We start from the raw sequence: 26605 nt of genomic DNA on the forward strand, positions 1-26605 counted from the left end.
CCTACGTCTAAAAGGTTTGAGTTTTGCATGCTGGTATCAACACATGATTTTTAAACATCTCATCATAAAGCCCTGCTCTTTCCCGTGTGTGCAGTTTCGCAGCGTGTAGTTGGAAGGGATGATTTTTGCCGTGCCTGTCAGTGATGTAACCTGTAAAGGATTAAATTTGTCAGAAAGATCAACAGCTATCATCCTTGAGTACAGAGCAGAAAAAAGGCTTGGTTGGCCCACCAGTATTTCTTGTAAGTGTCCCTGAATTTGATAACTGTTTCATGCAAGAAGCCTGTGTGTTTTCTGTCTATGCTGCAAAAATCTTTGGGTGTTTCTTGCCAGGATCAGTATGAGGCTTAGCTTCACCTGGCTGCTGACCTGAAGGTAACTTTTCTTTCCATCTTATCCATTAAAGGTCCCAGCTTTAGTTTGTATACAGCTTGGAAAAAAGCTTACCCGAACTAAGCCTGTCATCAGAAGACCCGAACACGTGAGCTGAGTCCCTTGCTCCTGCTCCCCCATTTCCCCTCCCACTCGCAGCCGGTGCTGGGATTTTGCTGCCCCTTTGCAGGACCGCCCGCGTGCTCCTTCTTGAACTCTCGGCCACCTCTTGCCATAGTCTGCTCTGTTTAACTCTGCCTAGATAAAACTCTAAGCAAGTGGAACTATTCATTCTTGCATGCGTCAGTTTTCGGGTGGTTTGTTGCAAGAATTGTAGAGCAGGCCTTTTTTGTGTCTTTTGAAGCTGGAACAGAGGGTGTTTCCTCCATGGCAGTGCCCGCTCAAGCAGTCCTGCCCTATTCCTTTCCTTCCCGTCTCCTCCGTCGCTTGCTTCGGTTCCAGAGTTGTACCCTGTGCTTGCCGGTATAAGTGCCTGCGTAGCCAACCAGTCAGCTGAGACAGGTGAAAAATACACCACGTCCCTAAGCTGTTTTGCAGATCAGTTCCCCAATCTGTTGAACTACAGGAGGGCCTGTAGCCACTGCACGGAGTGCGGAGTGCGCGTGGGAGGGCGCGGGCACGCAGCAGTGACTGCGTAAACCAACTCAAACAGTGCTGCTGCCAAACAGCTAGCCACTGCAAACCGATAGCGTAGCCTCCCAGTTTGTAGCTGGGTAGGAATTTGTGCTCAGAAGTGTGAATTAACTAGTACGATTGTTAATTCTGAGGTCAAGGTCTGTGCAGGATCAGTATTTACGATGTCATTGCTGACCGTTTTGAGAGATGCCTGCAAATATCCTCATGCCTGGATGCAGGCTTAAGTCATCTGGATTTTGGCTTATGGCTCTGTGTTCAGTTGAATAAGTGTTCCACCTCTCAAGGCATAGCTTAACTGTGGTTTTTGAGGACCGTCAATAAGAGACTTGAAATGTACAAAAGCTCGGTGATACCAGAATAACTAAAGTGCTGCATAGCTTTTCAATTTATTTTTTTTTTAATATGGCATATCAGGTGTAATTGACCTAGGGAACTTTGTTCTATAGATAATTAGTTGTCAAATATTATTCCTGATATCTTTCTGGCAAAGAGCTGAGTAAGACTGTTTCACATTCTGTAAAATTTACAATGCTATAAAATATTAAGCAATCAATATTAAATGCAAGAATCTATGCTAGTAGAATCCTGAAGCCTTTACATTTTAAAACCAGATGAAGCAAAGTTAAGGTTTTTATTGCTCTGTTAACTTGTCCACACTGTAAAATGAATGCATAATAAATACTGCAATAAAACAGTTTAAACAAAACCATGCATTTCAAGAAAAAACAAATTTAAGATTATCTATCTTGTAAATATGTGCCAATTGCACTGAAAGCCTTTTTTTTTTTTTTTTTTCCCCTCAGTAATGTTGGTAACAGTCAGCAGGAATCTGCCTCTCATCTTGATCTTTGGAAGCATGTTGGACACTTTGCTCGTGTGGTTGTGATAGCTTTTTCACTGGAAAAAACCAGGCAGAGCAGCTGCAGATCAAGTTAATTTACTTCATTTAAAAGCAAAAAATGAAAGTTTGTTTTGAACACTTTTGAAATTTTTCTGTAAGGCCTTTATGGATCGTATCTTTTCTCAGTGTGCTTTGAAATGTAGCAGATACTGTTTCTAATTGTATTTCCCGCTGAAATGTAGTTGGGTTTTGGTAGTGGTTTCGGACAACCTTTAAATTTTTTCCTTCTGGCTTGCTTTGTAGCTGGCAGTTAACGTTGGTGTCTGTCTTGCTTCTCACCAAATAGTCTGGTTGTCAGTGCAGGACATGTACATTTTTTCTTTAACTTTTTCCAGATTTTCGAAGTACATCAAGACTGCAGTTTTCGTAACGTCTTTAGACATATTGTTCATCACTTAAACTTGCCAGTGCGTCCTGGGGTCTCAAGCCGAGTAGTCCGCTGCCATTGGCAGCCAGTTGTACAAGCAACCAGGGAGACCTCCTTTAGCTGAAACCTACTAGTAAATAAGGAGGGATTGTAAAGATATTTAGAAAACCACCATCAAGCTTAGGTAGCAGTGGTTCACTCTTTCACTTGAAGGCTCTGAGCGTCCTTCCACAGTATAACCTTGGGTATGATAGTATTGCATTAATGAACTGGGTGATGAAATAGAGCATGCTTATAATATTTGTGGTGACGATTAATTGAGTTGGGCTTATGCATGCTGAAGATAGAATTTAAAACTATCTTGATGGTTTGAAGAAATGTATTATAAAAACAGGAAGATGTTCAACAAGAATTAGTGTACTGTCATACATGTGGGCAGAAGTAATCAACTGCACCAATAAAGGATGAGGAATAACTAGCTAGGTATCAGTTCCTCTGAAAATACCCCAAACATTACAGTGGAAAACTGGTTGAAATCGAGGTGGTGTCACACTCTTAAGCAAAACTCAGAAGGAGATGTAGACAGGGCTGTGATATCTATACAACATGCAAAGAAATTCTTCAACTCGGTCCATGTAAGGCCTTGGCTGGGGAGCACTGTAGTTTGAAGTCCACAAGACAACTGTAAAACTGCCCTCCAGTCACGTACCCTAAACTTCTGATCCAAGATTGATTAAGTCCAGGTTGTTCCACTAGTAATCATCTTTCCTCCTGCCCAGCTTTTCCGGCACTGGAGTAGAGGTGCCTTACATGGTGTGGATTTTTGCAGGATGCCAAGTGGACTGAGCAATATTCAGCTTCAGTGGCTGCAGTCACCTTCTTCGAAGGTTTGTATTGCGCAGATGCTCTTAGGCAGTTTGTCTTCCTTAACGCGTCCTGTTAAACTTTAACCTGTTATTACTTATGTACATCATAAAACTCTTCTGTGTACGAGCGTTAGAATGGTTGTAATAGAGACCTCGTACATGGAGCGGTTGCTCAATGTCACTCCACAAATCACTGTTCCTATCTGGTTAAAAGCGATAGGTAAATCGCTCGAGTTTGTGTGCTAGGAAAAGCAGTAACTAGGAAGGAAAGTACAGGAGTGGAGCGTTGGGCTTGGTGTCTCGGGCGGTGGGGTGTACAAGAGGTAACGGTACGCATCCTCCATTTGGAATAGAAAGCACGACTGTCTTAATTTCAGCATTTCTTATCCTTCATTTTTCAAGGAGGACTTTTGGGGACTTTATATTTGTAGAGGTTTGGGGTACCAAGCATGAGATGATTAAGGGCTGGTTGTTAGCGTTGCAATATGCTGTTCTTCAATGAAATGCAAGCCTTGCCTTGTCCTCTAGTGAATGCTTTAGTCGTGTTGATTGCTGCGGTGTGCTTAAAGGCAACGCGTGGGACAACCAGCAAGGAACTCTGCCTTCTGCTCCTAGCTCCTCTAATCGCAGCGGAATCGCCCCTGTCTCTCTGGGACAGGTGTATCCGCCGCCTCAGAGGTGGCGAGAAATACAGGCGCCGGCAGTGCATTTTAGTAAGAGATACTAGGACAAAATAGGGCGCATGCAAATAGAAATAGGAACTATAGGGTATTCAAGTAAAATTGTTATGCAAAGCAGATGAAGAATGGATTTCACAAGCTATGAATCTAGTCTGATTTATGGACTGTCATGCATGTGTATTTCCCCAGGGTATTTTTCACTTTTACTGTATGAGACCAGCTTCATTTGTATTGTAAAACTCTAGAAGGACAACCACAGCTGGAATGACGAGCACACGTTATGATTGCTTGTTCTTCATTACCTTTTTCAGTTTTTCTGTTTGATACACACCATCAAGTAATGGTTTACAACAGAGCCAGCATGATGAGAGAAGTTGCGTGAGGGAGAAATGTACGGTTTTGATACGCTTGCAAACGGCCACAAGACCACTGCTGATATTTCTGCAGTGTTGCTTTGTTAAGCTTGAAAGCAACTCTGAGACGCTCTCATTGGAATGCTTGATAGCTTTTTTTATTATTATTTTCTGGTAGAGTGACTTTCGACCTTCATCCCTCAGAGCTTGTGCCAAGAGCTCTTACAAAAGCCTTACGATTTCATTAAAGGCCTGAAAAGTTGTAGCTGGTTGTACTTGGATAAATAGTCTGGAGCGTATGATACCAGATGTGTTTTATGCTTGGTATCCATGTTGCTGAACTCGAAGGGAGCTAGAAACAGCCCCTCTTTTAAGATGGCTGGGAATTTATAGCATTTGCGTTAGCAGCAGATACAGGAATAGAAACCAGGAGACCTTACTCTGACCACTAGGTAAAAGTAGTGCTTTCAAAAATTTTCTTCTCAAAATTGAGGGTTTATTTAGATGCTTAAGGCGATGTATACTCTGTTCTTTATGTACAGGTGTGCATATATGCATGTGGGTTATTTTGGGCCGTGGTTTTCGATTTTGAACCTTTACCAAATAGAGCAGGTTTTTACTCAGAATTGAAGGCTGTTTTCTTTCCTCAGTAAAAAAGAGGGAGGGTGGCATAGCTCTCTGGGCTTCAGAGCTTGACCTGTTCTTCCGTGTGCTTCACTGGTGGTTGTCCTTTTGGGACCCTGCTTAAACCTAAATTAAACAGTGCTAATCTGTTTACTTTTCAAATAAAACCTTAATGAGGAGAGACACTGATTTGTAAGCAAATGACCGTCCCCACTAGTACCTGAGTAAACTAATCCGGACTGCGCAACAGAAAACTGACAAAATGCCATGCTCTTCAATGCCTCCAAATTTGATGTGGATTTGGTTTGAGATTAAGGAAGGATGTTTTGTCTTCTGTTTCCGTGATAACATCCTGAGCACTACAGCTAGTTATAAAAGGCGGCTGGTCCTGGTCTTTAGTCACTGTAAACTAACCCTTGGTCTGTTAGGGAAATACAACACTCCCCTTCCTCTTTTTAAGAAACTGTTCTTGTGAATCCCATAGCATTCTGCTCTCTACAAGCGCAAGCCAAACTGTGGAGCTTGGGCCGTGATAACAATCTTTGTACTTTTTTGCACTCCATTTCGATCAAGCCCTGCAATGAGACGGTGCGTTCATTGCAACATCCAAATGTTGAACAGACATCCTTACATTATGAAGCTCGTCAGAATTAGTGTTCACTTAAGCACCGTAGAAGTGGCTGAACATAAAATGAATCTCACTTCTGGGAGTCCCTGCTGTTACTGAAACGCTTGCGGGTCTTTTAGATGAGGGAAGCCTAATTAGAACACTAGCTGTAGCTACTTCTAGCTCTCTAAAGCTATTTTTGTTTGGGTTGTAAAATCACCAATACTGCTTTTTACTGCAGGCTCCCATTCTTTCTGTAATGGAGATTTTGCATCAACCTTCTTGAAAATACGCAATTTGTGGTATCTATAGCTTAACCTTTATGCAAGTGGTAACAGTAATTTGAAGAGAATTCTGCAATCGCTAAGGCTGACATCTCGCTATCCTTCACAAGCAGCGTAGGCAGAACTGGTGAATTTGTTATCGTTTTACCTCTGTGTGTTTGTGCTGCTGGAAACTTCCTACACAGAAGGAAACTCCATTGAAGACGAGACCTGTGGCAAAGTTCCTTGAGCTTTATTGACTCCTTCCAGGATCTCCGTTAGACATTTTGGAGGTCACTACAATATACTTTAAAATACTGTTTTTTTCCTCCCATCTCTTTGTGCCACATAAACCAAAAAAGGTGAGCCATAGGGAAAGAGAATTGTTGTCTAGAGTGTTCTTTTTTTACTTCTCTCTCTCTTTCTCCTATTATCTTAAATAAATAAATAAGCCTTCGTAATTGAAGGCTTTTCCCAGAGGGGAAGTAGTAGTACGAGACTTGCAAGGCCTGAGAGGCAGGGTAAGTTAGTCTGCGCTGAGTTCTGTCCTGGTGGCGAGACTTGATTGTACCTCACATAACTTAAAGTTGCCTCAAGTATTCTTGTGTTGCATACAAAAAAAAAAAAAAGGTGGTTTTGAAGTGAAAGCTTGAATACTAATTCCTAGCTACATTCCTCTCTTTGGACTTTGCTTTGTTACAACATACTTTACTGTACTTGCCAGTCAGTGCTACTATGGATTTCTTGACCACTGTATGTATCTCTCTTTTGCACGGTGAAATATTGCATGGAAGTTTAATTGCAACTTGCCTTTATCTCAGGTAGTTAAAAGTGACATCGCTTCTTGTAATCTTACCCAGCTGCTTCTCCCCAGCAACCTTTCCTGAAGGTTAGGGGAATACTGGATTTACCTATAAATGTCCGTATGGAACGGCCCTCCAGTGACAAGCAGGTTTGTGCAATAGACTTGGAGGACAATATTATTTACAGTTTGGAAAGAGAAGCCCAGATCCTAGAGTGGCTGTGTCCTGTGACTTTTGGTTTGTGGTCTCTCAACTTTGGCTTGTATTTTACTTTGGACTAGTTTCCAGGATCCTTCAAGATGAATGGAAATAACTTAGTTTCCCTAAGAAGAAAATACGTCTAAAGCCAGCACTGTGTAACGCAGACACCAGCCTTTTGATTTGAGCAGCTTCAAAATTTGCTCTCCTTGATTCCTGCTTTCAGCTGCTTGGCCTGCTGCGGCAACCGCTGTCGGCGTGCAGAGTCCGCGTGCGCTGGGTTGAAGCAGTCGGCGCTCAGAGAAGGCTTCTGACAAAGGCACCGCTTGAGGAGTGGGGAGGAAGGGCCTGTGTACTTCGTATTTCTTGTGGTGGGAAGACTTTCTTGAAAGTGGTTTTTTGGAGTTTGTATTTTGTGCTCTTTTTGTGCCTTTAAAAAGATAAGGGTGGAAGAAGTGTTCTATAGTGATAATGAGAATTGGAGTGAGGGTAAGAATGAAAACCTGTATCCATAACACATTATTGCATTATATTACAATCTGCGTGCATTATTTAGGTATTAGATTATAATACTTGGTATTTGAGTGCAGTTTAAGAAACAATCTTTCTCTGGCCGTTTCCAGTAACGCTTGGTCAGTGGTTGTTACGTGTTTTCATGGCTTTTTATATCTGCCTAGAGTAAAGTAAGAACCAGAAAAAAGGGAAAATACTAGAGAAAGTATTCACAGTCTTAAAGCATGTCCAAACATGGTGCTTTAGATTTTGGTCTGAAAAATGTGGATATCTTGCATTTCCTATCTGTGATTATGATAAATTGAATTTAAGGAAAAGCCTAAAATATTTCAGCAATTACGTTTCTTGAGCTAGTCGCCTTAATTATCTAACGTATCTTTTTGCATTGAATGTTTGAAGTTAGTTTTAACTGTACTGTGTGTCATGATGAGTAAACCGAGAAAAAAAAAATTCTGCTTGACCTGAATTACAGTGACATTTTGATGTGCAGATTACCCTAGGTTTCCCTAAGATGCCATTTCCTCCCTTAAGCAGGGAGGGAGGAGGATTCATTTGTTCAGGGGATGTTGTGCAAGATGAGGACGAGGCAGGGAGCTGCAGGTACCAGGCCACATCTTGGGTTGTCTTCTGCAAAACCCTGAAGAGATGAGTTTGAATATCGTGTGGTGCCATTTGCAGTAAGCTTGTGGGGAAGAAAAATGCTATATAATGGACCGTGTTGCACTCGCTCTGTTGAACCCAGGGGTAGCTTCCCTTGAAGCAGAGGGTGCTTGCTGGTTTTGTAGCTAGTTCGTACCTCTCTTCTTGGAGCAGAAAAGGAGCCATTTTTCTCTGAAATGAAAAGCTGCATTAAAGCACCTCTGCAGAGGGTGAGATCCGTCCTTCCAACCAGCATTCCACCCTGGGACGAGTAATTTCTGGGCTTAAAAATTCAGTTGCAGCATTGCTGCCTTTGAGTCATTCGTTCACTTTTTAGATTTTAATTCTTGTCCTAGTTTGAGTGTCGTGAGCGCTTTCCTTATATTCCTGAGACTTTGGGAGTGCTTTTAGTATACTGCATTGGTCTCTTTGTGGCAGTGTCAACTCAACTTTGTCAAGGAGAAGAACCACGTTGGCAGCTAACAGGTTGTGCTTGAGCAGTTGTGTTCCTCCTCTTTCGGTAGCACAGCAAGAATCCCGAAACCTTACGGTTCAGGGAAAAGAGGAGGTTAAGCCAGAACTCGGAGCCCTCTCTCAACAAGGTTTTTGGGTTTCGTCTCTCCAAAACCCAAGCGTTCTGACGAATTTGGCTAAATTCGCAAGCACATAAGTGCGTCTGAGGCCTTATGTTTAGTTTCATGTTTGCACATGGGAGTCAGCTTGAAAGTTGAGATGCCAGATCTGCTCGTTACGTTCCAGTTTAGTGCCTGCATGTTCCTGAAAGTTGGTTTTGAGAGGATCGAGACTGGTGTGCAGCAATTCACAAGGGTGGAAAAGCTGGGCTTAGCACTATTTGCTAGGTATGGAATTGAAAATGACTGGGGATGCTTGCTGTGTGTGACCGGTTCTAGCTAAAACTTGGGAATTGCCTTGTTGTTGGCTCTTCAGCAGTGCCTCTTCTCCATTTCCATGGGAACAGATGGGCTTTTGTTGATAAGAGATCTATTATCAAACTAGGAAACTGCCGGGCAGCAGTTGAGCCACTATTACTGTAAAACAGGGCTGACTACAGACGGGGACATCACATGGCGGTATGTGTTCAAATGTAGAGGCTAAAAATATCCTTCCTTCTTCCTCCACTCAGGCACAGATACCCCAGTGTGAAAGGAAAAGTCTCTCTGGCATAGACTTGATTCGATCTATAGCAGACATGGGGATGGGCTGCAAAGGAATGCTTTATGTTTGGACCTATACAAAAAGCAGCAGTTTTTAACAGTTCTTGAGATAAATAAGTGTTTGTGCCTTTTAGATTTTTTGCAGACTGAAGGCTGTCTCAGTTTGGAGCAGTGAATCTTTAAGTTTCATGTTGTTGCTTAATTTATCTGTATTTATTTGTACTTGGGGAAATTTTCAAAGCAAAATTTGCATGCAGTACTTAGACTAAATTTTATAGCTTGGGTAATTCTGGGAAAATCTTACCAGAGTTCAGTTAAGAATCTTTGTTTTTCTTAGAGGCATAGCACTGTTTTTTAAGTATCCAAATGATAAATTTTAATCTTAATTATTGTCTAGAAATCACTTGGAGGCCAGTTGGAGGTGTTGGGATAGGTGGACTTACTGGGTGCTTTTCTTAAAATGTTTTGCAGCAAAATGGTTTAATTGCTTAAAGTCAGTTCTTTCATTTCAGTGGGTTTATGATTTAAAAGAAAAGAGAGCGATGTCAGATATAAACGTCTAAGGTGGATACACCAGTGCAGAGAGTTCCTACGTGTGTTCCCGACTTACTTTTTAGTTGTATTTCACTAATGGATGTTAGTGGCATAAGTTTTTTTGAAAGCTGAAATTTTAGGTGACTATTCTGTAGTTGTAATAACAGCTCCATAACTTCATAGCAGCCACCGGAATTCCAGCCTTCTCCACGTGACTGCAAAGTTGTCCTGCATTTAAGGTACTTCAGCACAAGGCATTTTTGCTTGACTAAGCATCGGGAGCAGCTCCGGCGGTGTCTATTTGAGACACTGCGAGAAAAAATGACTTCGTAGATATCTGTGTTGTGGAGGTGACTCCTTTTGAAATGATCCGTGAACATGGAGCTTTGTAAAGAAAACGGTACGGTCTCTTGCCTCTGGAGGAGTGCACGCTGAAAGACCTGGGAAGGGGAAAACAGGGATGCTTACAGGGTGACTGTGTGTGTATAAGCTCTCCGGTATATGATATAGGGCATGGAGAGTTTGGCTGTCTGCCAGGGTGTGGAGGGAGCTGTGACAGCTAGTTCAAACGATCCTAGAAAGGACAACCGGCGCTGAAGGTACGTCAGGCTGGCTGTGAAGCAGGGAAAAGTCCTCGGAGCAAACAAAGCCACTGAAGGGGGGCAGCTGTGGAGGATCCCTCGTTACAGCAGAAGTCCTCTGAACAGGTTGTACGTGCATATGTGTAGGCAGTTCACCTTACTGTGCCTTTTATCCAGCTATTTCTTTTTCCAGTCACAAAGCTTAATGCATGCCTCGGCAATGCTCCCTCACTGGCGCTTGGCTTCAGGCCAAGCATTAATGAGAACCCCAAGCCCGATGTGATTTGGCTCCTCCAAATCTATTAGCATATCTGCAGAGCAAGATAGAACTCATTAAAATAATTTACGTTTGGGCATTAGAATTTCTGATAATTTTTAATACCTACTGCCAAAAGCACAAATATGTGGTAGTGTCCTTCACATGAAGCTACAATTTACCCATTTTTTTAATTCTTGGAAAAACAACAGACTGCCATATCCCTTAACTTCTCTCTGATGGTAATGAAATGAGTTCGTAATACCCAATCTTATCAAAGGTTCGATCTCTGCTGTCCCTGATAAAGGAATGCACGCTATTGCATAAGATTTGGCTTATTAGAAATCCCATCAAAATCTGTGATGTTGGTGTTCTTGTGCTGTAAATGACTCCGGTGATGGCGGCTGAGCTATGTAACAACGAAACTTCCTGGTCATTCAAGCTACGTGCCAAAATCTTTGCGTGACTGAGTTGTAGATCTGGGCTTCAACCTGCGCCCTCTGTCCTCCCCGTCTCTATGCAATTCACCTTTTTTATGTACCTGTTTCTAATCTCCGTCTTCCCGGCTCACTATCCCAGAGCTGCCTGCTGGTGTCATCTACCTGTATTTCGTATTCTGGAGTTGAATCAGATGCTGCAGTACTTAGGGTCTTTAGTATTAAAGTCTCTTCAACTGAAAAGATCCTGAAGTGGGCTGTAAAGGTGCATATCTTCGCTCACCTGAAGTTTGGTAGCTGGGGCCCTGCTACTGGGCTGGTTCCCCCGTGGGAGGGCCGGCACCGGGGGATGTACGTCCGACCATCAGCCGCGTCGCTTGGGAGCTCAGGAACGGGCAGGTGGCTATGGCCCACTGCCGCTCGCTGAGGAGGCTCAGGCTCTGTTCTCTTTGTGCTTTACCGGATTTCATTTCAGTAGGTGTTCAGGTTTTTCTCTTCTATATGTAGCAGTCAGCAATGAGGTAGATTAGGGTGTTGATGTGTCATGTATTTTTGAAAGGCAGCAAACACTGATCTTTAGAGTTTACTTTTCTGAAGCGCTCCCATCAGCTATAACAATTTTAAGGCCTGCACTTGCAAATTCTTGTCTGCTTTTCCTTTTTTTTTTTTTTTTTTTATTTCCTCTCATCACCCTTCTAAAAAAGAAACAGTGAGATAACAAAAAAAAAAAAAGTCAGAAACAGCAATAATTGCTTATAAAGATTTTGGTTTTTTGGTGGATATCTTCACCATGACTGCATGCGTATGGAGTGTCTGATCTCTGGATCTGTGTTCCCGTTGTCTTTCTCTTTGCATTTCCTCATCTTCCCGCATTCAGGCAATGCTAATCATGTGATACTTTTGTGACTTGAGGCTTTAAGTATATTTTCTTTTTTTTCCTTCTTTTTTTTTCTTTAACTCAGACACAGCTTTTTGTTGGCCATTGTCACAGAGTTAAAGAACCTCAGAAAGCTGAGAAGGACTGAAAGTGCTCAGGAAAAAGCCTTGTTGTGGTGCTTAATTTTAAAGGGGGGGGCAGGTTCTGTGCGCTGTTTACTTCCAACACCAAATAAAATCTTGAGGAGAGGTAGTTTCAAACTATAGCATAGCTTCATTTACAGAACATAATACTACTTTATTCGAGAGACTACTTCCAGTCAGCATACTAGGCTTGCCTATTGCTCTACCAGTTGCCAGAAATTCAATGAAAAATAAAGCACTGAAGTATGCTTTGAAGTATCAGTCTGTGCTTTTTAAAGCTACCCGTGCACGTGGCTCCTCTCTTGTGACTCCCGATCTTTCATTCATTTTAGAATAAAGTTATAGTAAGACGAGTATCCCTTTTAAAAAAAACAAACAAACTTTGTTTATCTACATTTGCTGTTTGTATGTGTTTAACTTGCTTTATTAACATAGAAAATGCTCAACAGGCAAGTCACTGTTTCTGCCATCCGATTTAACCTGGTTTTAACTTGTATCAGCAAAAGCAGCTGAAGCTGCCAGTTGTGTCTGCAGCTGGGTCTGTGCTAATGTTGTCATGAGGGAGTTTTTTGGTGAAATTCTCTATAATATAGATGTTGCCTAGAATCTTTAACATATCCAGCGTGCAACCAGTGTAAATGCAGAAAAGCTGGATGAAATCACATTTATACTGAAAGCATCAGGTTTGTCATCCAAGTTCAGGAAAAAGTGATCGTTCGAAGTGATAAAGAATCAGAATTTCTTGGCTTGCAGATTTTGGACAGAATTTTTTGGTGATGACAGCCAGCTTAATCTTTGGCACAGATCTCAGTCTAGTTATGTTGTTAAAAGTACCCGTGGACTTACAGTCACTTTCTTACTAAATTATGGGGGGTTGGCAGTAAAATCCTTTGGCTATTTTAAATTACTCATCCACCTTTTGTTCACCACAATTCTGAACACTCATGAGACGCAGTGGAGCAGGATGACTGGCACCATTTTTTATAGGTTCACCTTACAAGAGCAGTCTTTGAAGCAAGAATGAGGAGAATAAGCTAGTACCTTCATCAGTTTTGCTGTATCTTGAAATGTGGTAAGCTTATTTTTTGTTTGGTTCCTTCAGGTTTTGAATGAAGAATGCGATCAGAACTGGTACAAGGCAGAACTCAATGGAAAAGACGGCTTCATTCCCAAGAACTACATAGAAATGAAACCACATCCGTAAGTAGAGCTTTGGCAATAGGCTCCCTTGATCTTACTTTCGTGCATCCTCTCAAACAGAAGGAACGTTTTCTGCTGATCTACCAAAATGTATGGATAGATAAAGGATGGCTACTGGGTTGTATCTCTGGCTGTAGTGTTTACTGTAACCCATTTCACAGCTAGCTATACAGCAGGGTATTTTTGGAAGCTTTTCTGGTGGTTGCTCTGGTGTTTTGCTGTAGGGTCAGACAGACTGACCTTGGAGGTAGCAGGCATAAACCAGCAGAAAACTCGTTAGAGGGTTGTCACCACCACTGCCCCAGGAAGAAGAGTGACTGTGTTCCTGTGATGATTCTCTATTTCACTTAGCGTAGCAGGTAAAAGTAAAAACTGTGGCATTCAGAGCTCACCAGAAAAATATTTAAGGGTATTTGGAGCTGTACTCTTAGTATGTCTATGTCGCATCCCGAGTATAGGATCACAGAATAATTTAGGTCAGACAGAACCTCTAACATTCATCTGTCCAACACCTTCCTCACAAAACAGGCCAGCCTCAAAGAGTGCGCGCTGTTACGCAAGTATAGTTGCATTGCCTTGCGGCTCCAGAGAACTGTATTTGAGTAACTGCTTTGGACGTTTCCTCTTAGATAGAAAGAATCTGGCATATGAAAATAGTAGCATTTCATGACTGGGTATTTTCTTTGTGTCATTTCATGCGTTTCTGCTGTCTTCTACTAAACTCTGGTTCTGCCAACCTTTGAGATCCTTCAACACCTGAACAAGAAAACTACAAACTCTGGGTAACAGATTCAAGGCAAGAAAAGGTTTAGGAAGGAGCAGCAAAACCTGTCCTCAGGGTTTTTACAAGGAACTGTAGTGGTTCACTTGCCCACAAAAACTGATGATTGATTTGTTAATTGTTGGCTGTAGTTATATCATGAAGATATTGCAGTTAAATCCAATCAAGAGTTATTTTTCTAAGGGCTCTTTTGAAATAGCAGAAGGGAGTTTTTGAGGGACTGTGTCCCAAGGAGAGGAGGTGTACTGCTTTAGTGCAGCCAAGTGGGAAGCGAAGCAAGGATGCACAGGAGAATTCTGAAATTGTTTAAAGCCTTGTGTGCTGCAGTAACACATCTATTTACCCTGATTGTGCTAGTCTACTGGGGATCACAAATGTACACTGCAATTTCTCTCTCTCGTTGATTTGAATCCTCATACGTCTTCTCATAACAGTTTTGCAGGCATTTGAGTTACACTGCGGTGGTGTCTCCTGTGATGATGGTATCAGCTTGTTCTGTAATCATCCATGGTGTTTTGTTTTAGAGGGATGGAACTGCCAGTTTTTCATTCCCCTTTGAGATCAAAAAGTGAACAAGATCTGAGCTTGCAAGTGGATGAATTTGGTATTGTTTTGTAAGTGTAGTTAATTTGACCTTTTCTGAAGATGTTTAAACTGCTGATGGCAGCTGGATGGAGTTAGCTCCATGTGTCAGCAATGCTGGGAGTCTTAACTAGTGCATTAACAACCCTGGGAAATTATGCAAAAGTTTTTATAGTGTAATGTTAGCTGTAACGCAGAGCGCTCTAAGTAGTCCAGCAGGTCATACAAAAAGCAAATTGCAGGCAGCTGACCAGGTATGAGAAAGGGAATGTTCCTGTTCTCAGACTAGTGTCAAACTGTGTTGCGGGAAGGTGGCACGAGAGCTTTTCAAGAGGATTCGGAAAGAAAGCAACTGAAAATGGCTTTAAATGCTGTCCTGGGATCTGAGACTCAAATCCTCCAGCCCTGTAGCAGTCTTAAATGCAGTGGTATTTCTTGCTTGTATTTTGCAAATCTTCCTGTTTGCTTTGTAACTACTAGCAAGTGAAGCTGAAAGGAAAATGTGGTGCCTCTCGGCCACCAGCTGAGTCACCTGGGTTCTGAAGGGTTGATCTGAATTGCCACATCAGTTAACGAAGCAAAGATGTAAGTGGAGGTAGGCATGATACTCGGAGAAGAGCTGCAGGAAACCCTGGGCCGGGAGGCTTCCCGCGGAGGCGCAGCAGTGCGGTTCAGCGGCAGGACTCCCTTTCTCTCTTTAAGGAGGCAGGGGGAGAATTTGCTGTTTACGAAACGGCCTGGATCACACTCGTGGTGTATCTCAAGTGTTTGTGTTCGTAATCAGCTTTTCTTGAAGATACAGCTGAAGTCTCACTTTGCAGCATTGTAACTTACGTGGAGGAGATCGGCCAAGCTAAATGGTTGTGCGAAGTAAAGCCAAACGAATTGCCAAACTGCCGATCGCAAGGAATCTGAACGCGATGTGAACTCGGTGTTGTACCGAAGAGCGCGTTTCCCTCTAGCTGTGCAGCATCAGCAGTAACGCCTGGATCTGGTTTTGCAGTGCTGACTGGATGAGTTTCACCTGCCTTACAAAGCTAGCTGGAGACAAGCGTTATCAGCAGGGAAGCTGCGGGAGAGTCGTGGTCAGTTCTTTGGCTGAATTCTCTTGGACATGCTGTGATTTTTGTTAATTTTTTCAGTCATTCTGTAGCAAAGATTCATATGTGCACAACACTTCTGATGCTTTACAAGTCTGTTCTTAAGTAGACACTAGTCCTTCAAAATAACTTTGTTTCTTTCATCTATGGGGTTTTCTTTTCGTCTTTTTTTTATATTTAGAATGCAAGCTCCTTTTACTCTGAATGGTTAAAAGTGGTAGTGAAGTCATAAAACTGCAAGGGAGTCAAGAACTGTGAAAGATTTTTAGTCTATTTAAAGTAAAGTGCCTTAGAAACAGCCGGCAGAAAACTTTAAGAGTTTGATATTGTTACTTTGAAAGTGTTACTTCCCTTAATCGAAGCGTACGCTTCTACTTGGTAGTGATTCAGTAAAATTCAGGGGAAAAATAGGGTATCCTGCTGAGGCTTCAGGAAGGATTATAGAAGTTCTGTTGAGCTCTTTCAAGCTTTCCTTCTTTTTTACAGAGATGGGTGAGGTGTTTTGTGTTTTGGTTTTTTTTAAGAAGAGGCTTTCATTTCCAAGTCACATGTGAGTAATGGAGAATTATTTGGGAACGGAACAGAATTAAAACACTTCGTAAACAAGAGCTATGGCAAGATATCTAAAATCATAATATAAAGCTTGCTTTATGTAACATTTGGCAGACGCAAAATTCAAGACTTCCTTATCTTTCTGACAATTGTGCTAAAAAGCCCAGGAAACAAAATACTACCTTTGAATTCTGAAAGAGTTTCACATAATGGTTTCTCTTGGTTGATTTTTGAAGGCAGCAGAGCGCAGCGAGAGACGGGTAGGCGCTCCCTCTGCCGTCTCTGCCACCACCTCGGGTGCCCAGAAGCAGCGCAGATGCTAAACCACCAGGAAAGTACTAAATGCCACAGAGTTCTGTATCAGTGGAAATAGGATGGTTGTGGGAGAAAGCTTGCCCTTTCCATTCCAGGGGATAGAAAGTACACACCAAGACTTGCAAGCAAGTGAAACGTGTCTAGGTGATCACGGAAACGGAGTTTGCAAACAAGCTGTGTCATTTTCAGTGCCAAAATGCTTTTCATAATGAAGCTGCATAGTTAAATGGAGTGAACACGCCTTTTACAAGGGGGATGTCCTGGAGTTGTTTTATTGACTGTGTTGCATATAGTAGAAATACATCTGTGGACTTATCATCCTTGATATAATATAGGGATATGGTTTTGTGTAGCCTCCTATGGTGAGTGGCTACTGAAGACAGCCAGTGAGAGGAGCGAGGCCTTCCAGTAGCTGGAGAGTCTGGTAGTCAAGTAGTCAGGTCCTCCTTCGCCTCTGGAGACAGCTGCTGCTTAGAGAGGGAGATCTGGTGACTTTGTGATTTCATGAAAGCTTCAGCTTCTCTCAAGAGCGACTCTGTTTCAGGGAGGGTTCTGCAACTTCTGTCTTTTTGCTGCACCAAAACCTTCACTGTAAAAGTAAACTTTGTGAGTGGAGCTCTTGTTATTAAATGCTCTCCTCTAAGGTCAATCGTCTGCATGGTTATAGGCTGTGGTAAGTGCTTCTATCCTGTGTGATCGGAACTGAAAGCTGTACTTTTTGGTTGTGCAGATGGTTCTGCTTTTCCCACGCCATGTGACCTACCACTTTGCCTTTAATCTTGGATTAATCTGGAAATGCAAATGTAAATGTGGGTAAGAATCTCATGACAAGGGGCTGTTGGTCAGTGCTGATGATCTGGTTGCCTGAGGTAGGTTCACCATTGGTGTCATGGAGGTGGTCAGCTTGCGGCCTTGACTTCTGCATGACTGTCAAGAACTTCAGATGTGGCTTAATGGTGCAGCTGTTTCATGTGACTGCTTATGTGAAAGCTGCTGGATTGTCCCGACTGTAGGAGAAAGCAAGAAAGTAGGCTAATGAAACAAGTCTTATCAGCACCTTTCCTAGAACCAAATAGCGTGCCCAGATCAGCACTCGTCTGCGATGAAGCAGAGAGACCTTGAGGGGACTTTTCTCGCTTGGTCTGCATGTAACTCTGCTCCTGGCACCTGCCTCAGCTTTCTGGCACACGATACCCATCTTCGACCACAGCGCTCTGGTAGGGGTCGGAAAGATTGGACGCTGGGCTGCAGGAACGACCAGCTGCTGAATGAAGCTACTCATTTTCTCTGCCGAGGTAGTTGTGTCTTACCACCTGATCTAAAAGAGACTAGAAATTGGGTTTGATACGAAATGCGCTTTCCAGTTGTGCCGGATGGGTCAATCCATAGACAGGATCTTCTTTCTACAGCTGTGATGTTTCTGAAGAGAAACCTGTGAGCGAACTCCCAGTGTTTCCCTTGCATTTTGCAAAGACTATGCTTGTTGGTTTGTTTTTTTTTTTTAAAAAGGTTCTTACCTGCTAAAATGGTGATGTTTCTTAACATGTGCTTAATCCTTAATAACTTCAGTTTTCTATCTTGTCTGCTCTACAAGTCATGACTGAGGCATGGGTGGCTTCTCCTCAGGAGGCAAAAGTAATAAAGGACGCTGTGTAATTACTCTCCGCTGATTATCTTTGGGTACTAATAGTGAAATAAATGCTGCTATATCATAAGGAGGTTCCATAGTGACCAGCCACCAGTGCAGGACCTCTTCGTTGTCTCTGAGCTGATGGCATTATAAAATTTGGACAATAAAAACTTTGCACGTAGAGACATGGGACTTTATTCCTTAGTGATAGAGGAAGGGACTTGAGTTTCTTGCTTGACCTATGCATTTAATCTGTTTGACTTTAGATTATGAGCCCTGATTACTAAAATATCAGTGCAGACCGCAGTGGACATTTTAACTTTGTCCACGGTTGTAGCCAGTTCCCAGGGTAGTCAGCCGAGTCTCACAAAGCAGGATTTTGCTGTGAAGCAATTGTGTACATTAGATTCTTGTGCTATTTTATATGCTAAACTGCAGATACAATAGGGCGCAAAACAATGCGAATAATGCATTAAATTTTGAGCAGGTTTTTTTCCACCTCTGAAAAGAAATCCTGTAATTTGAGGATTTCGCTCTTACCACATCTCTGCTTTGCTAAATTGGGTGAAACAGGGCTATTGCAAGCACCTGCTTATCAGGTCATGGTTGCTTCATTGCCAGGACGAAACATTGTGAAAGCTGCGTGGTTCAGTAGCCTGTGTCGGAGCGGCAGTGAGGTGCAGCGTAGTTATTTCTGTTGGGAATCATTTCACCTCTGTGTGAATATCTACGTCTGGCTCTTCGTGAAAGGAGTCAAATTCTTAACTTGCCCTATTGTTTTCTTTTCCCCCCTCCACAGGTGGTTTTTTGGAAAGATTCCCCGAGCGAAGGCTGAAGAAATGTTAGGCAAACAGAGACACGATGGTGCCTTCCTCATCAGGGAGAGTGAGAGTGCTCCTGGGGACTTCTCTCTCTCAGTCAAGTAAGTAATGCCCAGAAGCGATCGGTGTGGTAATCAGGCCATCTGCTGCTCATTTGGACTTGTGGGTAAAGGACAGGTGATTGTCAGTGCTGAGCAGCAGGAATAATCTTCCAGGTACCCTATAGCGTTCCTGTTCTTCCAGTGATACTTATTTATTCCCTCTTTAATAGAACAAATATATATATGCTCTGGTTTGTAATGAGCGTACAGGGCTGACCCGGTGGCACGTTGCCGTCTGGCTCGTGTAGTCTCGGGCACTATCTGTTGGTTTGCTTGTGGATCGCATTCCTTCTCCTTACCGCCACAGAGTGCCCAGTGTGTAGATGTTCTCTCCCATCCTCCTTCATTCCTCTTCTGCAGTACAAGTTATTACTCTCTTTTTTTCTCTTTGTGTAGTCCACTTCCAAATATGTTTTTCATGTCTGCTTGGCACCGCTTTGGGGATATTCACGTTGCCTCGCACTGGGACATGGAGCTGTGAAAACAGAAGCCTCTTCCATCTCTCACAACTGCATTCCACGTTGGTAGAGAAACTCGGTCTAATAACAGTGAAGTGAGGAGGAGCAGTTCTCATCCTTGAATAACCTCACTAGAAGTCCTGGCTGTTAACCAGCAGGAGTTTCTGCTAGTTACCCATGGCCCACAAATCCCATGCTACCCATCTTCCCCATCTGAAGTCACTATAAAATAGAGTTATTAGAAACTTGACAGAGTATGTGATGTAATTTAACATGAGTCGGGGCTGGGAGGGATTCTGTCCTCAGCAGTTGATTTTGCCTTTATTTTCTGTGATCTTCCCCTTTCCTACCAGAAATGAACAAGATTTTCTTTAGAATCCTAACAATAATTTGTGATTATTCATGCACGATTCCTAGTTTGCTCTATTTTCTGTGGCTATCAGTGATCTGTCTCCGCAGGATTGGGTTTTTTCTGATCATCTTTGGTCTATAACCAAATTTTTGTCCTCCTGTACAGCAGCACTGAGTCATGCCAACAAACTGGATTAAAGCCACTGATTTTAAGAGATGTTTGTATTTGTCTTGCGTACAATCATCTGAGCTGAATACTAGATATGAATGGAAGGTTCATGCCAGAAAGTGCATTCCTTTAAGAAAGATGAAGTTACGATAGCCTAGCTCTTCCTGCCTGTTAGCTTGGTGTTGCCATCTGGTGGTAATTTCTCAGTTGATTTTTTTTTTCGTGTTTGTTTAATTTAGAGAAGGCTTTTTCCTAAACAGGGGATTTGAAATGGTGAGAAGCTCTCAGGTTGAAGAAGGGAGAGCAGAGGCAGTACGCCTGAGTTGTTTCATGTTAGCTTTGTGGCCAAGGCAGTGTCTGCTTTTTCAGCCAATGTACAGAAGCTGTGCATGCCAAGTGGGGAACAGTTGTCTCCTGGTTTTGGTGGTTTAGACTGAAGGAAAAATACTGATGTGCCATTTGTCTGGAAAATCCCAAGGGACCTCTCTGGAGTTCCCCTTTATTCAGAATAAAGTTGTTGGAAAAGTAGCTTCAACTGAATGCCATCATGTGTCAGAAAGAACTGTTAACACAGAATTTAGGTTGCTGCGTTACATGTGCAGCATCACCTTTTGAGCATTTTGTATTCTTCTTCTTTTTTTTTTTTTTTTCTCTTCCCCCTGAGGACCAGAGAGATCCTTTTGTTTTGCAAGACAGTCTTTTGCGTAAGTCCAGACTGGCTGCCAAAAGAGAGAATCCTACCCTCCCCGTGGCAGTGTTTTCCCAGCAATTTACCTGTAATGGGACTGGTGCTTAGGTATTGCGATATCTCGCGCACCCAGTGGTGCTGCGTGAGGGAGGGACTGAGGCGGTGGGAGGTGCAGGACCGTAGCAAGAGTAGCACAAACCTACCCGGGCTCGAGTCAGTTGTGAAACGGCTGTGTGTGAAGAGCTAAAGCGAAAGTGCTTGCACTGTTTGACTCCGAAGTCTTGCATTTGGGAACGTGGAGCGGGGGGCACCATGGTGCGGCTGCTTCGGTGTGACCTTGCGCTTGTACTGCCAAGTCCCTGGTATGCGCCCGGGGTATTGTGTGCGCTGTCTTCAGCCGTACAGGTGACTGCATACGTACATAAAAAGTACATGTGCTGGATGCCAGCTGTGTGGCAATGTTGTGTAAAATAAAATCTTGAAATATTACATGTAATCCAGGAGAAAGAGTGTTGTAACACCAGAAATCCTTGACCAAAAGACCTCAAACTTCTGCAAATTCAGAGTGGTTTGAAAAGCTGGTTTTAAACTGAAGTCCTATTATAAAATATAAAAGCACATATGAAACTTGCAGGACTTCTTTCAAAACAAATTCAGTTATTTGGATTCTCTCTCTCTCTGATTACTGATTTCTGTAAAATATAATTAACAAGTGGTTTTCAAATATCTTTTTTCCAGCAACCAATTGGTAACCATATTATCAGCATCATTTACAGTTTCCACTGTGCCCTGAAGGACCTTTTTGCTCCAAACCCTGTGCTGACGATCCCAGAAGAAGAGTATTCAGTGACTAATAATCCGCTTTTTTTGTGTTCTTCGCTCCTTCCTCCCAGGTTTGGAAATGATGTGCAGCACTTCAAGGTGCTTAGAGATGGAGCTGGCAAGTATTTCCTCTGGGTGGTGAAGTTCAATTCTTTGAACGAGCTGGTAGATTATCACAGATCCACATCTGTCTCCAGGAACCAGCAAATATTTCTCCGGGACATCGAACAGGTGCCGCAGGTAAGAGAAGTGGCCTCGCGCTTTTCAGGCTATTGAAACCACAGTCTGAAGTGCGATTGCACCTTAGAGTAAATGAGTAGGGATGGAGAGAAGGTGACGGACATTTCTCTCGTCCATGGAAGCATATCTTTAGATCCCACAGCCAGAATTACACAGGGAAATAAAATGGGTGTTTGTGCAAAGCCTACCTGCTAACTCCTAGTCTCCCCTTCAGTTCTGGCAAAGTGTTATTGTTGCTGCTTGAACACTTGGCTTGGCTTAATGTTTATGGATACGGTTGCAGGAAGGTCATCTGATTCCTGTGATTTAAAAATGGATTTACTCCTGGTTTTAGGACTTAGTAAGAAAGGACAGTTCTACTTGTACTGGTTCGTAGCCAGAGCTGTACCCCTCTGTAGCTGGTGAAGCTTTGGTGCTGGTCCTTCCTGAAGAGGTGGTTACAGGTAGTAAGAGCATGTGGAACATCTGCCTGCTGGTTTGGATCTCGCCAGTGTTAAGAGAAACCAAAATCTAATGCTAAGCGCCAGCAGAGCAGCTTGAGTATATCTAGCTCTTTGTTTTGTTCCATTTCCCAGGGCAATCAAACTGCTGTGTTGGATGTAACTGGATGTTTTGTCGATTTTGGGTAAATCCTTTTGCCTCCGCGTGCAGCACTCGAGTTCTAGCTTGAAGGCAAGGGCTGTGGAACTCGTCCTGCTCTCCCGGTGCCACGGGCACCCTTCGCCACAGCGTGTCTGAATTAACATCTGGCTCTGCACTGTCGGGTCGGTGATAAACAGGATGAGAAAACAGCTGGCTGAAAATGACAGGCACGAAGATACCTTCCTAGACTCGTGATTTCAAGAATGCAAATGCATTTTAAATTTGCTGTTAGCTTTTCCATAAGAATGGAAGCATTTGCTGACCGGACAGAATGCTCTGCGACAGAATTTCTTGATGCTGGAGAGTTTTAAGGAAAACGTGTAAAATGCCAACATCTAGTTTTTAGGGGGAAGGTTGTGTATCACAGTGTTTTGTAGATTAGTAATATTCACGCTGTCAGTTGGTGAAAATAGGACGAATAAGCAAAAAGACCATTGTATTGCGGTAGATTTACAGTAGGTTGTGAAGACTAGAAAATGCTAGGAAACCGTCTGAGTCATCTGCTATCTTTGTTTTGGCTCTTCCACAGAAACTTGACTTTTTTCTGAAGTCTTCTATAGACTCTGCTTTCCTAATTCAAGCATCTTGTTACAGGTGTTGGAAGCTGGCTCGCAGGGAAATGAAAGAGCCCGAATGTTTATTGTTAAACTCTGGTGTAAGCGAAGCTCCTGCCTGAGGGAGCCGGTGTCTCCAGTGCTGTGGATGATTCTCACTTTGTGTTATGTTTTTTCTTTCCCCTTTCAGCAACCAACGTATGTTCAGGCCCTGTTTGATTTTGATCCCCAGGAGGAAGGAGAGCTGGGCTTCCGCCGCGGAGACTTTATCCAAGTCCTTGACAATTCTGACCCCAACTGGTGGAAGGGAGCCTGCCACGGACAGACGGGCATGTTTCCACGCAACTATGTGACCCCAGTGAACCGGAACATCTAGAGATAAATATTAGAGATTATTTAAAGAAACCAGAGAAACAGTAAATACACATACAGAGCCTAACTGCAGCCAGTGACCTAAAATCACACGGCGATAAAACCTGAGTCACCTTTCACCGTGAGGTGATCCTCCACTCAGTACGGAACTTCAGGGGTGGTGGGGGGGAAAGAGTTCAACTTACACACCAAAACTTATCTTTAAAAAAAAAAAAAAAAAAAGAGAGAGAAAAAAAAGAAAATAACAAATTTCCTCAGCTGCTCCTGGGTTACCCCCTTTCATTCACTCTTCTTGTTTCCCCCTCCTCTGTCCATCAGTGCATGAAGTTTTAATGCCATATAAAGTCCTAGCCATGCAGTTAAAGGAAAAGGGAGAAACTCTGCTGGTATTTTCTCTCTCTGCAAACGGTCTTCATTTGACATGAAGGGACACGAGAGAAGAACCAAATCCACAGTCCTGCCTTTAAAAAAAAAACAAAAATCATCAGTCTCTGCTTTTGCCTTCAACATTCAGCTCTTCTTGCCTGGGAAAGATGAGGTGTTAATCTAATTTTTATTGTCTCTTCTCCTTTGGCACTTTCTTCTGAAGCTCAGCAGCTTCCAAGCAGGGGGAGGGAGAAGAGTTGTGTGGCTCTTTGTTTCTATTTTTTTTTTTTTTTTCTTTTGTGTCCCGGAGCTGCTTTGAGAAACTCCAGCGTACAACTGAAGTCTGTTAATGCTGTGCTGACAGCTTTTTTGTTTTTTCTTAAAGGTGTACGGTTGAGCACATTCTGTAATTTTTTCCATAGTGCCTTTCCCTTATTTTCTTTTTTATTATTTTTTTAAGTTAAAAGGACAGTCCACAGCTTTTCAGAGGAGTTTTTTCTGCCTATGTGTAAATAAATACTTCTGGGGAAGGGTGTAAAGGAGGGTGGTTTTATCAATGGACGTTTGAGAAAAATCTACAAACAGAGGTGGAGCTTTAATCTTAACATTTGTCTTACTGTTCAACTTTCCTTATTCCGAGGAACATAAAATCAAGGCATTCAAGTGGCAGCGTAGGCTGCTCAGAGGTGGGGAGCTGCAACCAGGAGCCTCAAAAGAAGTAAGAGGAAGGGGCAAGTTATGACCAGGGAAAATGAGGAAGACTGTTTTGGGGAGGGAGGGTTAAGGGGCGAATTTGAGAAATAGTAGCCCGGAGATGTCCTATAAAATGTACATTCCTTTGATGGAAAACTTTATAATGCAGAGAAACCTCAAGAAATAGTGCTTGAAAAAACTTTATGCTATTAGTGAATGTTTCTACGTGATGCATGTAATCAGCCTGTCTCTTTGGCCTGGATAGGGAATATTTGCAGTCGTGTCGCTCTTGAGAAGCGGGGTCGGCATCCCTGTTCTCCAGTTTCTCTTCCCTCCTCAGGTCAGTGTTACTGTTGAAGTAGATCCCCCCACCCCGCTCCCCGTTCACAGCAGGCTGTGTGATGACCGTAATCCCCACCCCGCACCGTAATGGCATTCGTTGTGGCCATTTGCTCCTCCACCAGAGCAGCGTGACGTTAAATTGGACGGAAAGGAAAGCAATCAAGCCGCACCGCGCTCTGTGCCAATCTTCAGTTGGGTTATTTTTCCTTTTGATGGCCGTTTTGGCTGGATCCCTTCACCCCACCAACGAATCCAAAAACCGCAGCGGAGATCTCCTCCCGCCCTGCCTGAGCACGGGCAATCTTTTGTTGGAGGGTGCCTTTTTTTGTACTAAGTGTTACAAATGTTTTATTCCTGAGACGGACTCTGCCTTACACTTTAATTTTCCAGCAGATGAAAGAGAGAGCTATCCTGTAGAGTATTACTTTCTCCCCCTCTCCTTGCTAGCTGTCACTCACTTTCTTCCTTCTTTGTAAAGTGATTGGAAAAGGAATCTATGGCATTCTACACCTGGACCATTTGATTGTTTCCTTATTTTGGAATTGGTGTATATCATACAGCCTTGCAGACATATGTCTTGTGTGTGTATATATATTAAAAAAAAAAAAAATCAGTGTTTAAATAAAAAAGGCCTATGTACTTAATCCTTTAACTCTGCAGCAGCATTTGGTAGGTAGTAATTAACTGTGAATAATAAATATACATTGAATTCTTCACTTGAGCATCTGTCTGTTATTTCGGTTAACTGACCAAAATACAACTGATCGATCTAATTTATAGGATATTAAATTGCTGTGGGAGGGAAAAGCTGTAAGGTGTGCTCTGGCCCGGAGCCCTCGGGCTCTTCAGCATCGTAGTTCGATCTCTGCACGCCCCGCCAAATTCTAACTCCTCTTTCAGGCAAAGTCACCGGAGAGCCCTGTGGCATTATGGATAGCGAGGAGGGGGAAAGGAGCGATCGCGTCGCTTCCAGGACTGAAGACCACTATCTGTCAGCAGAACGGGAGGGTGGCACTTTAATATTTCTTCCCTTGCCTTTTTTTCCCCTAAGCTTTTTACCAAACTGCTCGCGTTCCTCTGCGGTCCGGACAGTAATGGCGCAAGGAGCCAGCCATGGAGAACGGTACACCAGTTATTGCTGGAGCGTCTTGCTGAAGGACAGCGGGCGGATGGGCGTACGGCTGTGCAAGCACAGCGGCCCTGGCCCGGACACGGCAGGAGCTTTTGCTCTGCTCGATCAGAGCCGTGCGGATCGTTGCCGCTTTCTGCTCGTTGCCTGAAGAAAGAGAACTGCGCGGTTGTGCTACGGCGCGCGGGCAGCTCTGCAGGTTACCTGGCCGGAGCTGCCGCTCTCCGCTCTGCAGCTTCTCCCCAGCCTTCGCTTATGTTCTGTGAATTTTGCAGTAGATTTTAATACACGATAGGAAGAGGCCGGCTGTCGTGGGGGCTTGGGTTGTTTTTTAACAGTTGCTGTTGTAGTTAACATGCTCAGATGCAGAGGTAGCCAAGGAGTTTGTGGTTGCTGAGAAATGCCTGGTTATTCCCATGATTAGTTCTTTATTTTTAAAGAAAGTTCTTTATTTTTAAAGATTTCTTTTATCTGTAAAGTCAATAGAGAAATGCTTTGCAGTGTGGTTCGGAGCTCTTCGCTTTTCTGTAATGCTATAACAGATCGTGTTGCTCAAAATTGTGTGCTATCGTACCTTGGGTTTCTACTGAAAAGTTGAGAAAATGTTCCTTTCCTTGTGCTTTATAGAAGGGGGAAAAATGGTTGTTGCTGCTGTGCTGGTGTAATGCCGAGGCCAAGGCCATGGCAAAGAACAAGCCCTGTCTTTATGGGTATTTTCCGTTCCCGCTCGCCAGCTTTGGCACGTGGGTCAGCAAAACTGGGGCTGAACTGCAGAAAAAACCCTAAATCCCAGCTTATTTTAGCGCCAGCCGCCTGCTCCAGCAACGCCGCCGGCGGGGCGCGGGGTCCCC

General features: G+C 43.2%; 1 protein-coding gene across 1 annotated transcript in view; it reads left to right on the forward strand.

Moving 5' to 3' along the window:
- GRB2 (growth factor receptor bound protein 2) overlaps nt 1-25322 on the forward strand; it is a 53420-nt gene extending 28098 nt beyond the window's left edge. The window contains exons 3-6 of the mRNA XM_082327127.1: nt 12949-13046; nt 18806-18928; nt 21488-21656; nt 23043-25322. Coding sequence (XP_082183253.1) covers nt 12949-13046; nt 18806-18928; nt 21488-21656; nt 23043-23228 — 576 coding nt within the window. The 3' untranslated portion in view covers nt 23229-25322. The remainder of the gene's footprint in view (nt 1-12948; nt 13047-18805; nt 18929-21487; nt 21657-23042) is intronic.
- The last annotated feature ends 1283 nt before the right edge of the window (nt 25323-26605 follow it).

The sequence above is a fragment of the Platalea leucorodia genome (genome assembly GCF_965183815.1).
Source record: "Platalea leucorodia genome assembly, chromosome: 14".
Classification (NCBI taxonomy): Eukaryota; Metazoa; Chordata; class Aves; order Pelecaniformes; family Threskiornithidae; genus Platalea; species Platalea leucorodia.